The following is an 18,294-nucleotide window of genomic DNA, read 5'->3' as shown; positions in this document are numbered from 1 at the left end:
TGCTTTTCTACAATCAGTAACATGTTGGGATAAGATAAGAATTCTAAGACTGAATTGCATCTGCTTCAACAACACCATATGCTAGTGCACAGTATAAATATTTATCCAAGCCTACTTCATCTTCTCATTTAAAGCTCAGTCACATGAGATAATAAAAGTACCTTTTGGATACCTTCAATTAATAAACACAGAAGCATCTCCCCAGTGCTTTAAAGGGTTAGAGTCCCAGCACCAAACACCAAAGTATCTTCACTTTCCTAGACTTCATCGAGAGGTTTAAGTGGCAGCACGTTCATTGTATCTTATATAAATAAGTCCTTATCTTCAAGCCCCCACTAGGCTGCCATCAGGAATTACAAACAATTTTCTCTCTGGTGATGTCCATGGTCCTCCACTTTTCCCGCTGTTCTGTAGGACATTGGAGATTGGCCACAGACATATTTTTTTTATTTTTTTTATTTTTTCCAGGCGGAATAAATGTTCTTTTAGGATTTTCAGACTGGTTATCTTAAATAGCTAAGCAATCACCAGGTTTGAGGTCAGATTGGCAAGGACCAGGGGTTTTGCATTTCTCTGCAGCACGGGGTACATTCAACCTCCCAAGAATTTCACAGTTCAAATTTCTTGCTATTGCAGGAATTGAAAACAGTGGCAATCCCTCTGATATCACATGGTTTTGATTCTCCCCTCCCTCCCCAAAGGCTGGCACCTTAACGCTACTTGTAATGCGTAGCTATTAGTTCATTATGTCGCAGGTCTATAATATTTTGTGATTGTGGCTGTATTTGGACTCTGCAGGCTGACCAGATAGTGCCTGAGTACTGGACTTGATGGCCTCGACAACAATTACGTATCATGAAACAGTGGCTACTCAATAGTGGATGAGATTCGGCTCTTAGCCTGCTAGTGAATTCATTTGACAACCCAGGACTGAAATAATGATTTGTGAATGTAAAAGATGATGACCCAGACAGAAATTTATGAGGCTGACCTCCTTGCTCTGCCAGCTTTTAAAGATCACCAGGTGAGCAGAACCAGGCTGAAATGATCCTGGCAGTATCCTGCAATCCCCAAGAAGAAGGGATTGGTACTGGTGACTAACCAATACATGGTCCCCCAAACCCCCTGCTGCTAACTGAAATTAAGAAGAACTGGATCTGGATAGAAAAGGTTGAGTGGCCACTGACAGTTTGTATGATACTAATACCTTAGGTGTAACAGCTATCTATGTTAATTCGTTCACGATCAGTTTAAGGAGTCAGATATTCTTCAGCATTCTGCAAAGGTTAAACTGGTCACTGGTTTCTCCAGCCAAAAGGAAGAACAGATAATCAGCAAAATTAGTGATTAATTTATCTCCTCCCTAGGCCTCACACCACGCTCGGTCTGCGACATCTGTCACGCTCTGCTGCAGTGATGTCACACTAAATAACAACGTGCAATGGCTAACTAGTTTGAAGCCAAGTTGTGTAACTTTGCAAAAATACTTTTACCTTAAAAACAGAAATTAGTTTGCAGAATAAAACACTGAAAAGGGGGATGAGATTTTTCCTGACAACAACTGGCAGTATTTAGTAGTGCCATTTGCAGAGCCCTGAATTTTGCAGCCAGTCAATCCAGAATATTAAAGCACCCTCAGAACTTCTAAACCCTGCTGTTCCTGTCTTCCCTTCTCAGTCTGCTGACGACAGCAGACAGCAAAACAGAGCTACAAATAACTTGGACGTACGCATCGCAACACTGACTCCTTTCATAGCCCTGCGTCGCCTCCAGCTTCTGCTTGTTAATGTGCTTACAGCCGTAACGATCCTCCAACGCTGCCACAGGCGACTGCACTTCAACAAACCAGGTCTAAAAATACTTTAATAAAGCTAATTGACAACATATTTATTAAATTATTTGTTCAGCTAGAAACCTGGAACCCCAAGCTGTACAGGGTAATCCCATTTACCAGGCCCAAAGGAGGTATCAAGACTCAAAACCACAAAGACAATGCTCTCTTGCACCTCTTAAGCAGACTGAGCTAATCATTTTCTCAGAATTAAATTGTCTTAAAATTACCCCAGAGGAAGATGTCACTGTAATGAGGTGCTGCTTGCTGCCACACCAGAGGTGGGTACGCAGTATGGAGACCTGGGCATCCCAGTCACTCCACGCCGTGGTGACCACTCAACCATTGCGTGTGGTCAAGCGCTCCATGGCAAGCTCATTGAAATTTCTACTGAGGCTTTCCATTCACGGAGCTTTGAAGAAGGCCGGGAACCCAGCCAAGTTCAATGTGAAAACGAGACACCACAGAGTCCTTCAGGTAGATTGATCCTGTAATGTTTACTGCTTTATGTAATATACAGTGGGGTTTTAAGTGCACAAAGTGAGATCCTACAATGAGATGGTAGGACAAAGTCCTCTTGCAACAATTTGTCCAGCATAATGCAAAGACAGGAATATAATGCTCTCCAAGAGAGATAAGTGCAAAATCACAAGCTTTACAAATACAGACACTTCCAGAACTGATTACACTGGATACATCTCCTTGGGAGGAAAAACCCTGCTGATACTGCCAAGAACTTTTCTACAAACTGCAACGCCAAGCCTTGGCTCTTCTTCAAATTCTTGCCCTTTCATCATAGCCAACTTTCCTTGTTAGCGTTTCTTTGGTGTAGCACTCAGAGCAGCACTGGCAGACAAAAGCCTCCTACACCAGGCCACCAGAAGTTACCACGCCGCGGTCTATTTTCAAAATGTTCCACCTGCAGCTTCTACAGGGGGGAAGGCTTATTTTCAAGGAGCTGTCATGGTAAAGCCTGTCATACGATTCCTTGAAATCTGCCAGATTGAAGAGTGCTGTAAACAGATGGATTAAGTGACATAGATTTTTAAAAAATTCAAACACTGCACTAGAATTTACATACCTATTGCCATGGGAACACCTCAACACACACATAAAAAACCTTATTTTCAAAGGAAACTGGCACATCTTCACCAGGGTCTAAACGTGTTCTGCATTTCTGAAAGCAGGGCACCAATTTTGGTGTCTAAACAAGGACTCTTCTAACATATGGCCTTAATGTTTCATGCACAAATCTGTTCTGAAAAGGGGTTTTGTGCAAAGATAGGACCTTTGCAAATAATCAAATCTATCCTTTGTGCAAATTCAGGGCAATATATCCCAGTTTTACTGGCTAAAATACCATCTACTCCCAGTAGGACAAGGGAGTCTTACATTCTTATGTTGTGAGTGTATCAGATAAACCTGCATAACCCCATCAGAGGACGTGAGTGCACAAAGAACAGGAATGGAAGACACAAGGGCACAGTTTGGTACACAAAACAAGTTTCAGAGGTGCAATACAAAAACAAAATAAACAGGATTAACTCAAATGTCCTACTGAGTAGTTGCAGGGTTGTCAACACAAAACCAAAAGTAAAAACAACCCCAAAGCCCACTATATTCAGCTCTAAGCTTCAAAGTTCAGAAGTGAAAACTCTAAAATTATGTATGACACTACAGTGTTATTTTTACAAGTCAAGTTTCAGAATAGATCTACTCCACTGCTGGCTGCTAAATTCTGAGAGAAGATACTGTAAGGTACTAAACTCCCTATTTCAGAATCTAGAATGTACACATGCATAAATTCACTATTTTTAAATTTCATTCCTGTATATTTTAGGCAGGATTACTTTTCAAAAACAATACTCTTCCTATACAAATTATAACTGCATATTATATTGATGTATTGTATAAAATCCAGTTCCCTCCGGAATGGAGCTGTTTGCCAGCAGGATGTGTCAGGTGCTGCCTGTACCAACAGGCTCTGCAGCCTTCTAGGGCTTTGGCTGCCCTTCCTCAAGGGAAGTAAAGGTTTCAAAGACAGAATGTTCTTGCTAGTTTCATAAAAAATCAGCAGCCAGAGGGGAGAAACTCCTATTGTGTATCCACTAAAGAAGGAGCCGTGGCATATCCACCAGCACCGTGCAATGGGCAGGACAGGTGGCATATGCTGGGTGGGTGGGAATCCACGGGTGAGCATACTGGGAATGGCAGACAGATTATAGAAAGCAGGATAAAATTAATAAATGAATTAGTTAATATATTAATGGGAAACTGGGCTGCTCGTGGAATACACCTGAAACCTTCACTTGTGTTGTTATGGTACAAGAAAAGATGACATAAGCTGGTCATTTGAATCTGGCTCAGTCTGGACAGTGGAGTAGGTGTAGCAGCTACTTTCCCTTTCTTGTTTTTATACGGTCTTAGCATAATGCTTTGATTTTACTCTTTCCACTGTACAAGAGAGTGACTAATTCACAGATATATACAGGACACGATCCAAAACAGCAGCTAAGTCAATGGGTCCTGCAAAAAGCCTTCGCATAGAAATTGTATTTGTTTGTTTTTAAATCATGTATGAAAGCATTTCAACTCTTTATGAAATGTGAGTATCACACATTCTTCTTTCCAAAATGTCTTGAATTTTAACTGCTTTACAGTGAACAATGGGTTATACTAACTTCATTGTATTAGGTATGCCTGGCTTCATCTTCATATGTAGGCAAAGTGTGGGACCTGCATGCAATTTTGCAATAAATCACAAATAAATTCCAGAATAAAGGGGAGGAAGGCTAGAATGCGTGCAGAGTTGGAAATAGGTGGAAATAACAAAAACAAAGAAAAAAAAAAAGAAAAAAAAATAATAAAAGATCAATAAAGTAACTTGGAAAGAAGAGTTGAGTTTCACACGGGAAAGGGACTTGAAGACTTCCCATCCCTGGAATTGTTCAAGGCCAGGCTTGGACAATCTGGTCTTGTGGGAGGTGCCCATGGCAGGGGGTTTGGAACTGGGTGTGCTTTAAGGTTTCTTCCAACCCAAATCATTCTGTGGCTCTATGAAGAACCTCTAGGACAGAAGACAAGAAACAGTAGGAGGGCAAAATGTAACTGAAATCATTGATTAGAAATGCCTGAAACTGAAAGACATTCAGCCCAGAAAACAAGAGCACCTCTCACTGACCAAGTACAGACAGGCCAAGACCTTCAATTAGAAGCCCAAACATCCCGGTAAAGTGTCCCAGTTTGACCACGCACCTTCATGCCAGCTGCGGCCGCTGGCCCGCTGGGATCCACAGCCTGGATGTGGCAGGGCTTGCTGCCCCGCACCACGAAGCCCCAGCCAACTGCATCGCCGACGATCTTGAAGGAGGAAAGAAGGAGGTGAGCACTGGCCCCACGACACATCCAAATGGTTCAGGCAAACTATTTTTTAATTCCAACACATAACAATGAACAATGTGTGATAATATTTTATCAAAGCCTATGTGCAGGCTGCTATATCACATATGGGAAAGGCACTATGTCTTTTGGCTTCAATTATTTTTGTTAAACTAGGAGGCTGCAAAAGGCAATGCTTTCCAATGACTAGATTCAAAACTTTTCTTTTCAGAAAGGCTTCCTCTAATATTGAATTAAAAGTTCTGTCCCAACATAGTCTAAGAAAAAGTATGCCTGAGTAGAAAACTTCAATCTGGGTAGATAATCCATGCCTACAGCAAACACGGTACCTGGAGCACAAAGTTTAGATGAGTTTGTATAATAAAAATATTACTGGCTTTATGTAATTTCACACCCTATTTCAGTCAGCAGTACTACGCTGGCAGAAAGACAGGATAAACAAGTGCAAAATCAGACCTGAAATGTGTGGAAGTACTGATAACGGGCTTCAGGATTTTAAAGTACAAACCTTAGCAAATGCAAATAAGCTCTAATTATCCCTTCAGAAAATGTCTGTTTGGATTACCTTATGCATACCACACACAGAAATAGAGAAAATACCAGAGACATACCGTAAAAGTTTTTCTGACATATGGGGCTCCAGGCATCAAGAGCTCATCGGCAGTCACTGGTCTCTTTAATACTGTAGGGGTACATAAATGAATATTCAATATAAGCATTCCTCCCAAGTTTTCCCTAATAAATAAGACAAAATGTTGGAATACGGTATCTTTTTGGTCCCAAATCCCATGCACTCTTTCAATTCTTGCAGTCTTGCTTGAAAGTAGCAGAAGAGCCAAAGAAAAGACTGCAGAATAACTCTGAGCACCAACGATGAGACCTTTGGAAAAATGGGGTGTTGAGGTAGCAGACTTCGGTGTCTGCATTTGGTATCCCCTGAATACTACCACGAACTTCCGAAATGGCTGTTCCTGTGTCCAGTGAAGAAGCAAGTGGCCAACCTGCCTGGCACAAAGCAGCTTTTCCTGCAGGCTCACTCTGCACGTTATGTGCTCTCTGCTATTTCATCTGACTCCGTTTGGAATCCCAGAATTCAGTAATACGAAAATTCTGAAGAAAGGTTATATTACGTACAAGAAAGCTTGGTAACCTTTCCTCCATTGCCTAACCCAAGAAGTGAGTCTTTGTCATTTCTGAACCCCCACCTTTTCTGCCAACTTTTTTTTGCTTGGGGATGGGAGCTGATTTTCCCTGGAAGAAGGCAAAGAATGTTGGCATAGTCATGCAACATTGCTGCTGTTTGGTTTAGGAATTATCCCAACAAATTGCAGATTTCTGGCATATTAATGCCCTCATATCCAGAGACTCATACCCAGAGATTCCCCGCTACCTTTCTATATTATGAATTAATTTTCCCCTGAACAAAGTAAATGCAATGTTCTGTCAAATCAGATTGATACCATTCTGCACACTGTATTTATCTGTCTGTCAATGCTTTACAACAGGGAGGGCAACGGGAAGCTATATGTTCTTCACTGCATTTGCCAGCTTCACCTTTCAAATTATGACTGCTTTTCCTTTAGTGATAAATGATTTTCACGATGTCTGCCTTTTAAGTCACAGGTGGAATATAAAATTCCTCCCAGATGGTATTCTGAAACATTCATGAATTTCTTAATGACTCTCCTGGGAGCGGGAAGAATTCTAGCACACAAACCAATAAGTATCTTTTTTCTTTCCTGTTGATTTTGACAAACAGTCATTTAGCCAGAGTTACTTTTCAGAGCAAGCCCGTTCAACTTAAAAAACCTGGATCATTATACTCAGTCAACAAATGAGAATCAGATAAATCATCCACACAGGACTCCCTTGCATGCCACCCTTCATTATACCCTCAGAAATTTTGTTTGATGACTGTTTTCCTGCATGACTGGTCAAGTCACGACCTGTTTTTTTATAAGTCCTTGCCTCCAACAGAACTCAGCCTGTCTTCTGTTCATTAGTGCACAATCCAGCAACATGTTCTGGTTCTGGATAGCAGGAAACTACTGGAGAAAAAATCATTTAGTGTTCAGCAGAGGTTTAAGAATTCCTTCATAACATTTACATCTGACAGCCTTATGTTAACCTCTGCAAGATGGTGTGTGGATCTGTAGCTGTGCTACAGGAAAAATTACCCTAAGGGAGATTGTGTTTAAAAACAAACAAACAATCAAACAAAAATAATTTATGGAAGGGCAACATCAGCCTATCCTTTTTATTCCAGTGTTGTGTAATCAGCTGCATTAAAAAAAACTTGTTCTCACTGCTCATGGGTTGACACTTGGTATATAATCAGAACCATAAATGAATGGAGTGGCTGGCATACTTCAGATACTGCACACATTTATGGACAGCACAAGAATGCTGATTTATCTGTCCCAGAAAAATTTCCAGGATGCAATTATGGTGTATTGGGGCCAAGGGCTCACCACACCAAAGCCATCAGAGCGTTTCTAGGTAGGTATTTCGCCAGGGTACAATGCTGTGGCACTTTTCATAGAGGTGCAAACATGTGCAAGGTGGCACCAAGCACCCAGCAGCAGCTTCCTCTGAGTATGCAATGACCAACAGCACTGAGAGTGCTCCCCAGAAACGCACAGCAGGTCTGGTGTATGGGGTTATGGCTTCTGGTCATGCAATCACACTGAGTCCTTCAGCTGATTTTAATTTAGACCCTCGTCCTCAATTCCCAGCAGAGCTTAAAGAGAGGGAAGGAAATGTGTTAACAGCAGAAAATGTCCCTGTAACTACACCTGTGTTTCTGATGGCCACTCTGCACAACTGGGATGAAATGCACTTACTCATCTCCAGAGTGAATTGTCAGCGTTTTGAATAAGTCTCACATAGTGCTTGACGCACTCTCTAGCAGTCACTTTAAATGCCAGCATCCCTTTGAAGGAGAAGCTGACAGTCATCCACTGAAGCCTTCCGCAGATGTACAATGCTACCCACGCCATCAGCAGGGACCCAGCAGCCAGCTCCTTGCAGTGTGCTCATGCCTGTGCAAGACCACTGCTTTCCCATCTCCCTTTAGCAGGCTGGCGCAAGGCAAAGCAATGCCCTCGCGTGCCTTGCACAATGGCATAGGTGTCCCCTCCCCCAAACGAGCAATAATCCCAAAAATGACTTCCTGCACAGCTCCTCCATCAGTTGTACACAACCCTCTACCCAGAGCAGAACTGGGAATTTACACTAAATCCAAAATAATAAGGAGCACAAAGGGCAACATGGACATTGAACTTCAGGGCTCTTTCAGAGAGGCTGAAACAACATCCATCCCAGTCTGTTTTCCCCTCCACAGATGTACAATAAGAAACAATTTTAACCAAGCTGTGGAAGAATGGGTGTGTTTAACCTGCCGGCATGGGATAGGAAATCCTTTCAAAAGGAAAATAAGCTTCACCACTACTTTTACCTTCCCAAACAAATCAGTGCGAGACCTAAACAAACAAAAACATTGAAATTGTCTTTGACAGGCTCAAACAACGCTTCCTCCGGTTTTAGATGCTGCTGTTTTCTGAGCTGTGCTATTTCATAGTGGCCACTGGACAGTTAAACTCTCCCATGACTTACGCTGAAGGAATGTCTCGAGGAGGAGGCTTGAGTTGGCCCAGGGCTTGGCAGTGCAGAGGCGAAGCTGAGTCTCTGACTGCATGTCCTCCTTGGAGATAAATTGCAGCTCTAACCACAATTACAGGCTTGGTGCAGAGATTAGGGGAGGCAGACGTCTGGCTTGCATTCAGCAAGACTTCAGGCTGGGTGATGCTAACAGTCCCCCCCGGCCTTAAAAACCCATGGTGCTATGAATTTTTAATCTATCCTTGAAAACATAAACCTAGACGTGATGTTAGGCATTCCTCACATCCCCTTTTCCCCAGACAGATGCCTGTGCCTGTCGCCTGTACATCAGAAGTGACGCTGGTGCTTACCAGATTTGGGGTTGCAGAGCACAGGGGGGCTGCTGCTGAGCGTCGGGCTGCTGCTGAAGTACCCGCTGCTGCCACAGCTGCTCATGCTGCTCCTCCGCACTGCCGACACGATCTTTATCTCCTTGGTGGGACTCACTGCACGCCCCAAGAAAACACAGGGAGAAAGGGAACCGGTGTCCATTATTAAAGGCATTTCTCCGGGTTCTTTAAGACACTAAGCCATGCTTTCACCTCCTAAGGGGTAAGCATGTTGTACACAGAAGGGTCACTGCATGAGTATAGCACCATAGCTAACACAACAGCTGAACTGCTCCCATTGCAGGATTTTCTAGAAGGCATTTCAGTATAGAGAAATAGGTTTTTCTACTTCCCATTTATTCTTTCATTTCCTGCTTGATAGCACTGTATAGCAAACACTGCAGGATCCCTTCCCCTCATTTTTCTCAAAACCAGCAATGAATATATGGCAAATTACTCTGGGTTTAGGGGGATTTAAATCCATTCTGTTTGATCGTGGACACTAATTTTTGACCAGCAAGTGAGCTGTTATTTATACAGGAGCAAAACCACCACAGAGAGCTAAGGATTTGGTAAATTGAGTGAAAGCACAATCCCTGTGAACAGGAATATGTGATACCCTGCGCTGTTTTTTTTCAGATAAACACTGAAATCCTCACACAAAAAGGACACTAAAGGATATTTAGCATCCCATGGAGTCACTCCACAGACAGCAGTAGAGTTGATGAGTCACCTGAGAGAAAACTGGTGTGTTTTCTGTTGTCATGGTTCTGCTTGCGCAGGCAAAAGGGGCTGTCGTGGCTTTCTGGCATCAGGCGAGACTTCTCAGTGAGCAGCTCCATTAACCGCCGCCGCCGGCGGAAATTCATTCTGCACTGGTAGAGCAAGTTGCTGTCCATAAAATGGTGCTTGTTGGACACTGGAGAAAGAAACAGATAGAAGCGATTGCTTGGTGGGACTGAAATCTGAGCGTACCTATCCACCAGGTGTGCCCTCCCATGAGGAACAGACACTCACACCTCTTCCCTCCCCGCTGCAGACTCAGAAAAGGGGCAAGGTGGCCAGCTTCACACGGGTGGCTTCAACATGAACGCTTTTATAGGGCTGATAACACAGTAGGAACTTCAGCAGCCACAGCTGCAAGGCATCTTTCAGTGCTTTTAATGGCAAGCACTCCTTTTTGTCGAGTGGCAGTGGAAGCACTCCATCACTCTGTGACAGGCCGCGCGATGCCCCTCTCGGTCCCTGTCTGTGTGCCACGCGGAGCTGCTGGTCACTGCACACCAGACGTACGTCCCTCCCTCCCCTGAGCCTTGTGCCTCGATCTCAGGCAGCCCTGAGAAGCTGGCCGCCCTGCCTGCCTCTGTCAGGGCCACGGGGCAGCAGAAAAGGGAGACCTGTGTATTTCCTCTGTCTTATCCACCACAGACACGGTGTCCCAGACACTTCCTGCATTCCACTTCCTCTCCTTTGCACGCATACGCAAGGTTTGGGAACAGGCACCTGGCCAAAAATCATTTCTAACATAACGAGCAGAAGTCTTAATTACAACCTGTTTTGACTCTGAGAGCAGATCCCAGGTTGCTGGTGGACTGAGCGTGCCCCCTGACTGCAGCCTGGCCGCAGTGTCTGCGTGGTCGCTGTTGCTGCTTCTCAATAGCGATGTAAAATGCAGCAGTTGGACCGAGCTCTGTGCCAGCTCCCTAAAGAGCTCTGACTCCTGCAGGGCTGGACTGCAGAAAGCTCTCCTGAGCAGCCCCTGCGTCAGCGCTGCAGGACCCTAAATAGCTGCAGGAGACGTTTTGGCTGCATTCTCCCCGTCTTCACTCAGCTCCTCTGATCACGTTCCACAGAAATGACTTCCTGCAGCTGATCTTTCCCGTGAAGGATCTACGTTCTGGATTTACCCCGTTTAGAAATTGCATTTCTTCCAATATTGAATCACGAGGACTGGCGGGCTGTATGTATTTAGATGTAACGCATAAACAACAACACAGATACGCGCTCAGACAGCAGCCAAGCCTGATGCTTGGCGAACATGACTCAGGCACTCGGCCTCAGCCTCTGCCGCAGGCACTGTGCCAAGGCCTGGCTCTCAGCTCTGCCCAGCACCTGCGGTCCAAAAGCAGCAGAACCCAGGGTGCTGCGCCAGATCTGCAGCCCTCAACATGCTCTTTGATCTCATCTCTTCCTTCACACCCCTCAACACACTCCTTCTTCCTCTCACCCCTTCTGAATACCTTATGATTTTGTAGCAGGAGCCTCACATGACAGCCTTGCAGAAAAGGCTTTTTTAAACATGAAACTCTTTCTGTCTTTTGATACCCATGAGCAGGAGGAATAGCCTTAAAGAGCCCAGACATCTCCCACAGCAGCTTCTGGTCTCGGAGACCATATTAATTCCAGGGAAGTGAAGTTATCCTTACCTCCTTAGAAGAGGCCAGACTAGCTGTGATGCTCGGGGCTCAGCCCTCCATACGGACACAGAAGCTGCTATATGGGGTCAGGGTCTAAGTCCCTCTTGCGGAGAAGCCTAGAGAAGCCTGTCTCTTGCTTGCCTGGGCCACTGCCAGAGATGGGACACTGCACAGATGGACCTTCTGCCTTTGGGACACAGGGAATAATCAGGGCACAGGGGCTTCATGAACTGCATGTGCCTGTGCCCTGGCTGCCACACCGAGCTTCTGCCTGACTCCCACAGCATGGGGTAAGCTGCATGGGATTTTGCATGGTGCTTTCCTCCTCTTTTGAAACTCTACCTTTATTTTTTCATGATTAAAGCAGAACAGATGTACCAGGCAGCCAAAGTGCAATGTTTCCGGCACCATCTATACAACAGCGCACTGGTACCTACACTGGGTGATTCCCTTTGAGATCTTCAGAAGAGCCAGTGCCACTTGGTTTTATTCGGCTTCATTTTGGGGCTGAACCTGTTGTTTCCTCAAATCAGCCATATGCAGCCACATGGCTTTGCTAAGTCCCATTTAGCACCACAAGCAATTCGTTCGTGTGTTCTGACACCTTCACTATTGCAGGCACACACTGCTGCTGCGCTCATCGCTTTGGACACATATAGCATGCGGTACTATTAAGCAGCACTCACTAACGATCACTATTTCTGAAGAACGGAAATAGAGGAGGAGAGATCTGGAGCCTTGCCTACATCCACAAAAGGATTTGCTGTCTGAGACAGAATTAATACGTTGGTGTTCCCAGGCACCACTCCCGTTTTCAGACCACTGCCACAAGTAAAAATATTCTAGCAATAGAATACCACAGGATTAGAATAACCTGATGCAAATACAAAAATAAATTTAAAATAAATAAATAAAAACACTTCATTTTTTGTGATGACATCATAAAGAGTTCGCTGAAACTTAAAAGGAAAAGCACTACTTAGTCAGCATACTACTGGGGTTCATAATCTTAAATGAAAGGGGAACCCCACAAATACTCACCTGGAAGCAGAATCACTGCTACTACCTGTCTGCCATATAAGAAATACCAGGATGGTTTCTGATTCAGTTTAAATATTATGACATTGCAGCTCTTAAGAAAAACAATTCTGGTCAGTTTGCGCCGATAACTGAAGTGCCCTGTCAGCCTTCAGAAATTATGATAATCAGAGATCAACACATGCTTGATTTGCAGACACCATAAAGCACTCAAATTCTGGACTAATTATTGACCATGAAACCACAGAATATAACTGTTTTATACCATGATACTGGAGCATTTTAGAATAACAATATTTGTTTGACTAAATATTGTAACAATATATGCTTACAGTAGTGAAGGTTAGGTTTTATATCGAAGTAACTATTTTACTCCACGGAAGGGTGAATTTTTATGCAATAAATGACGACAAGTGTAAAAGATCAGAACAATTGCTGTATGTTGTAGAATACTTGTACGTGATTTGCACGCTGAATGGCTTGTAGCCCCAATACTATGAGAAGCAGTATCAATGCAGAATTTGGAGTGCTCAATGCTTTTCATACTTTAATTCTACATTTCTTCTGATAGTTCACATTTCATGTGAGAATGTTAGAACAACATTCTCAGTTTGAGAAAATACTGCATTTGTAGTACCAAATAACTTCATGCATATTTCTTAATTAAAAGGTAATATTTATGTACATTTAAGAAGAGGCTTAAAAAATGAACAGGCATACGCAGCTCAAACAACCTCATTGTGCATACATCACCAAATAAAATATCACACCAAAATTACTGGTGTGACCCACGGGACTTTTTTTTTTTTTTTTTTTTTTTTTTTTTTTTTTTTTTTGAATCATCAACTTTCTGACTTATTCATGATATAGGATGAAATGTCTGTGCTGGGATTCTGGCTGAGTGTATTTGGCATGTTGTGAAAAAAGGGATGTCCAGGCTATAGATGAGAAGAGGTTGAGGAGGGGGAGGCAGGCACCAGTGCAGGCTGTCTCTCATGCACTCCTCGGATGGAGATGTGCATGCCCTTGTCTCTGAGGAAAGCAGCTGACACAAGTCACAAGTATGTGGCTACTGGACATTGAGCACACACGGAAGTTGGTTTTGTCACACTCTGTACATGCCAGCCAAGAGGCAGCAGAGCAAGCAGTGTTCATTTACCTGCTTCGACAGCCAGCATTTTGCTGAAATCAGCAGAGGAAAGTGGGAGTGAAAACATTTTCAAAGCTGACAGCAGAAAGCTCAGAGGGCTGCACAGACTTGCTCAGGAGGGATTTCTTTAAAGGTAATTCAGAGGTTGTTACCTCGAGTGTTGACTCAGAGCTGCAGAAGATAAACTTGTCGTGGCTGACAAGGCTTGTGCTCCAGGTCCCTGTGCCTCTCGTAGAAGCTGCTCCCTCTGGATAGGGACTGACTTAACTACTTACTCCTCAGTTAGCTCACTGCCCTTCACAATGCAGCACAGAAAAGCAAACCCACACCCATTTCAGTTTGTCTTAAAATGTCAGGCTGTGGCTGGCAAGTATCAGGACCTGCTTCTATACATGATGAGGGTGATGTTGTAAAGAGGAAGGTGGGGTGATTTTATGGGTTTTTCATTCCACTTTAATTCACCAGTGCTCATGTGGCAACATGTTCATGTTATGATGTGCACTTTATGAAACGGGGAGAAACTGTACCAAAGAGCATACGGTGACTGGCAACCTCCAAAATCTTAAAAATGCACAAGGAAAGTTCTGGTCCAAGAGGGAAAGGCATAAACATTAACTCCAGGTCATGGATGTCAAGTTTGCAGGTATAGTCACAACCCACCAGTCTGATTTCCCACATACACAGGGCACAACATTTCTCCCAGAAGCAGAACTAAAAAATTACCTTCTAATCTCACAAAAATACAGTTTGCTTTTACTATAAAGCAGCCTGTAATGTCCAATTTACTCTTCCCCTCACGAGCTGTCCCAATTACTTTCCCTGCCAGGCAAAAAAAGGTTGAACGTGTTTAGCTTCTAATCCATGGACTTTATAACACCTTTGTTGGAAAGTTACACAATGTCTTGTCAGAAACCTTTGTAAAGTAGTCTGTGAAGTTATGAAGCCAACTCTCAAACTTATCTTTGATCAGCTGAATAAATAATATCCCTTAAATTCAGGCTTATTCTTCACCCTTCCTCCAGTTCTCCTCAGAGCTTCTTTATCCTTCCTAAAATCTGGATCTCAGAACATGCTCATCGTTATAGCCTCACTCCCCTTCTTTTACTTACAGTTGTCCTTTTGTACATCTCAGCCCACAGTAATAGTTACTACAACCGTCCTGTGCTAACAGCATAAGCTGGGAACCATTTGTGCAGGTTTCCTGTGCGTCCTCCTTCCCCTGCACAGCACTGCATCATGCCAACAAACAGGGCTGGTATTCCCATTTCCTAGGTGTACTACTCTCTATTCAGTTATATGCAAACACACCCCTTTTTGGATACTGACTGACAACAACAGGTTAATTTATAGAGTCCAATTATTTGTTTACTGCCTCATTTATCCATAGAGTTTGAAAACCTCGTCAGCAAAGCTTTTATATGATCATTCCGTATTTGCTTTACTGTTAAGAAGAGAAAACTCAGACTATTTATTTTGGCATTTCTCAGACTGTGAACACCTAATGTCGCAACTTTGGCAGTTCTTGTGCCTGGCTGCTTTACAGTTTCTGTCCAAATATATGAAATATAAACTGCAATGTCCACGCAAATCTTCTTTCAGCTTCCGATTCTGCCATAAAATCCTGGGAATTGCGCAGGGCTCAAACAGCCTTTATTCTGCAAGAAGACTGATGCACAGCAGAGATAAAAATATTAACTTTACATTGATTTCATGGAACTGAGGAGGCTTTAGAAAGTACAAAAGCCTATTTTAATAAATGGTGTGACTCATGCCTTAAAAATCAAGCCATTTTCATAACTGGCTCTTTCCCCAAATCCCTCCCACAACCTCAGTTCCCCGTGATTTTTAGGGCTGATAATCTGTGCACATCTCCAGCGTGGTGATTAGTGCTTTCTACCAGCTGAATGCTACAGATCCCCACAGACACTGGGCAATGATGTACCCCAGCTGCTCTGTATGTCCCCAGAAACATGAAGCCATCACTCGCTGAGCCCATGGTTAGCTATGGCATGGCTGCTTTGTGTCAGGGAGCGGTGGGAAGGAGATAGAAGTTCCCCAAGGAGCCGATGAGCAGTTTTCCTCAAGACAGCAGAGGACAAGATCAAGTGTGTGCTTGTTTGTTTGGGTGAGTGTGTGCGTGTGCTGGGGTTAAGAGGCGAGGTTAGAAAAGCATTAGCAAAGTACACAGATTTCTCCACGCTGCTATGTCAGGTCTTTCCCTACTTGAAGACACAAGTGGCACTGAACCCTTCCCAGCAGCACATGGCACATTTCCAAGCCCTGTGGTGTAGACAGCGATCCCAGTTCATCCTTAAGTAGCCTATATCTTCATACTGAGGTAGTTTGCTCTGTTAAAATAGAGTTAAGCCTAGCCTGAAGCTGCAAGTCCCTTCTGGACCATCCCCACTACTGGCTGCAGTGGTTTGCCCCTTCCCATAGCACGTCTCAGAAGACCATACCAGTTTTGACCTCTGAAGTGACAGGAATTTATCCCAAAAGAGCTGACATTGTACTGAAAACAAGTGGAGGGTGATGAGAAACATCATCAATGCGATGTGAAGCCCTCAGACCAGCTGTGGGAGGGAGGGACGGGGGCTGCTGGTTGCTCTGAGGGAGGGCATGGCTGGGCCAGCGAGGCTCTGCTGCTCCTCCTGGCAAGGCCTCTGCTCCAGCCCCACGGCCTTTGCTCCCTCGCTCCCCTCTCCAAAGCAGAACTGGTGTTTAAAAGGGAAGGAAACAAAACAACGCTGCAAAACAACAGTTCCTTAAAAAAAAAAAAAAAAAAAAAAAAAAAAAAAGAACCTCTCTGGATGGATAGCACACAGCTTGCTGCGCTGATCTCCTCAGTGCCTCGGGCCTTTTGCCAGCTTGGTTTCTGCCTCTTGCCAGAAAAGCAGTGGAAGTGCGCGGCCACTTTGGCTCGCGTGGGCCTTGGACGAGCCTGCAGGCTTGGAGGAGAAGGTGAGCTGCTCATCCTGCAGAGCTTCTTGCTTTCAGCATGTCCTCAGCACTGCCACCCCGGTCACACAGCACTGCAGATCCTGCCCCACTGCTCTTGCTCTCCTGCCCTTCACCAGCGCACGTGCAGTCAACAGAGAATAAATGACACTTTAATCTGCACTGGACAATGCTTTTCCCACTCCTCTCAAAGGCTTCCTGTTTTTCTAAAGCTAATCTGGCTTCTGCAAATGCATTTTAATAATGGCACCTATTCAGATTAGTTTCCTTTTACACATTGATGAATTCCACCTGCTTGGGGCTCCCTCCCATCAAGGCAGAGGGACTACAATGCCCAACGAGCAGAGAGCTTTCCATCTCCAACTCCTTGCACCATATAAACATGACACTTGCATTTCCACCTTTTATGAATGCGCATGTGCTGCGTAGACTGTAGATAAGCCCACCTGTGAATGCACTCACCCTGCATTTTAAACTCTTGGCACTGCAGCTGTACTATGTGGGATTGTTTTCACATTTGGATTACGAGGAGTTCGCTGCGAGCAGACAATGGATCTAAGTTTGAACTGCTCCAGTTTCCACTGAGCTTCTTGTATAAAACTGCAAGGCAGGTCCTAACACTGAAATATGAAATACAGAGAGCTGTTCCTGCTAATCCCAGCAAAGGGCGAAGCCAGTCAGCATGTCCTACAAGTGACAACTGTCCAGAAAAAAACTGTGACATAGAGAACTATATCTCCTGAGCTATTGCAATGGCATGAAGTATATTCATGTAGTGAAAAAACAGTCTAGACAACTTTTATTCTGCCTTCAAAGCATAAGGATTACAATACACAGGTGTCAAAAGTTCCTTGGGAAATGAAATACACTGAGTCTCCTGCTCCTATTAAAGCGGTGTGTTCTGCTCAGTGCATTATAATTTCATTTTAGCTGCCTTAAAATAGGTGTGCAGAAAAATGTTTCTAAATACACTTTGTCTTTCCAGTAGGTTTGCAATCTATTTGCAGTCTATTTTCAAATACACGCTCCTTACTCTAGAATGAAAAGCCAGTGTTGAATCACACTCATTTCAGCAGCCTTTTCAGTTTGTATATGAGGATTTATCATCTTTAATTTAGCAAGTTTACAGAACACAGCCAACTGCTTTTCTCTGCTTCCAAATAAAGTATGGAAAGTACAGTCTGTGGCAAGGGAAGCAGAAGATGAAAAGGCCCATCTGGGTATCTTTTTTATGCTGCAGATGTTAAAAACTGAAACCCATTCTCTGACAGAAAAATAGAATTCGGTAGTTAATATGAAAAGGCATGTTCGTGTGCTATTTCCCTAATGTATAGACATGTGTGGCTCTTTCCAAAAAAATAAAAAATAAATAAATTCCTGCTTTAGATAAAGACAATTGCAAGGAGAGCATGATGAAGAGCTGACAGAATAGGAGGCTGGAATATTATACAGTCTTGTGCAAAGTTCTTACTCTCTTCTCTACTCGGGAAAAATCATGAAAAACGTGCAAAG

General features: G+C 43.7%; 1 protein-coding gene across 1 annotated transcript in view; it reads right to left on the bottom strand.

Moving 5' to 3' along the window:
- DEPTOR (DEP domain containing MTOR interacting protein) overlaps positions 1-18,294 on the bottom strand; it is a 76,648-nt gene that overhangs the window by 15,459 nt on the left and 42,895 nt on the right. Inside the window, exons 6-9 of the mRNA XM_035318037.1 lie at positions 9,953-10,138; positions 9,202-9,336; positions 5,842-5,912; positions 5,087-5,191 (exon numbers count right to left, since the gene is read on the bottom strand). Coding sequence (XP_035173928.1) covers positions 5,087-5,191; positions 5,842-5,912; positions 9,202-9,336; positions 9,953-10,138 — 497 coding nt within the window. The remainder of the gene's footprint in view (positions 1-5,086; positions 5,192-5,841; positions 5,913-9,201; positions 9,337-9,952; positions 10,139-18,294) is intronic.

Source organism: Oxyura jamaicensis, chromosome 2, assembly GCF_011077185.1.
Source record: "Oxyura jamaicensis isolate SHBP4307 breed ruddy duck chromosome 2, BPBGC_Ojam_1.0, whole genome shotgun sequence".
NCBI classification, from domain to species: domain Eukaryota; kingdom Metazoa; phylum Chordata; class Aves; order Anseriformes; family Anatidae; genus Oxyura; species Oxyura jamaicensis.
Note: the sequence above shows the minus strand (reverse complement) of the source record. Positions and strands in the feature narration are given on the sequence as shown.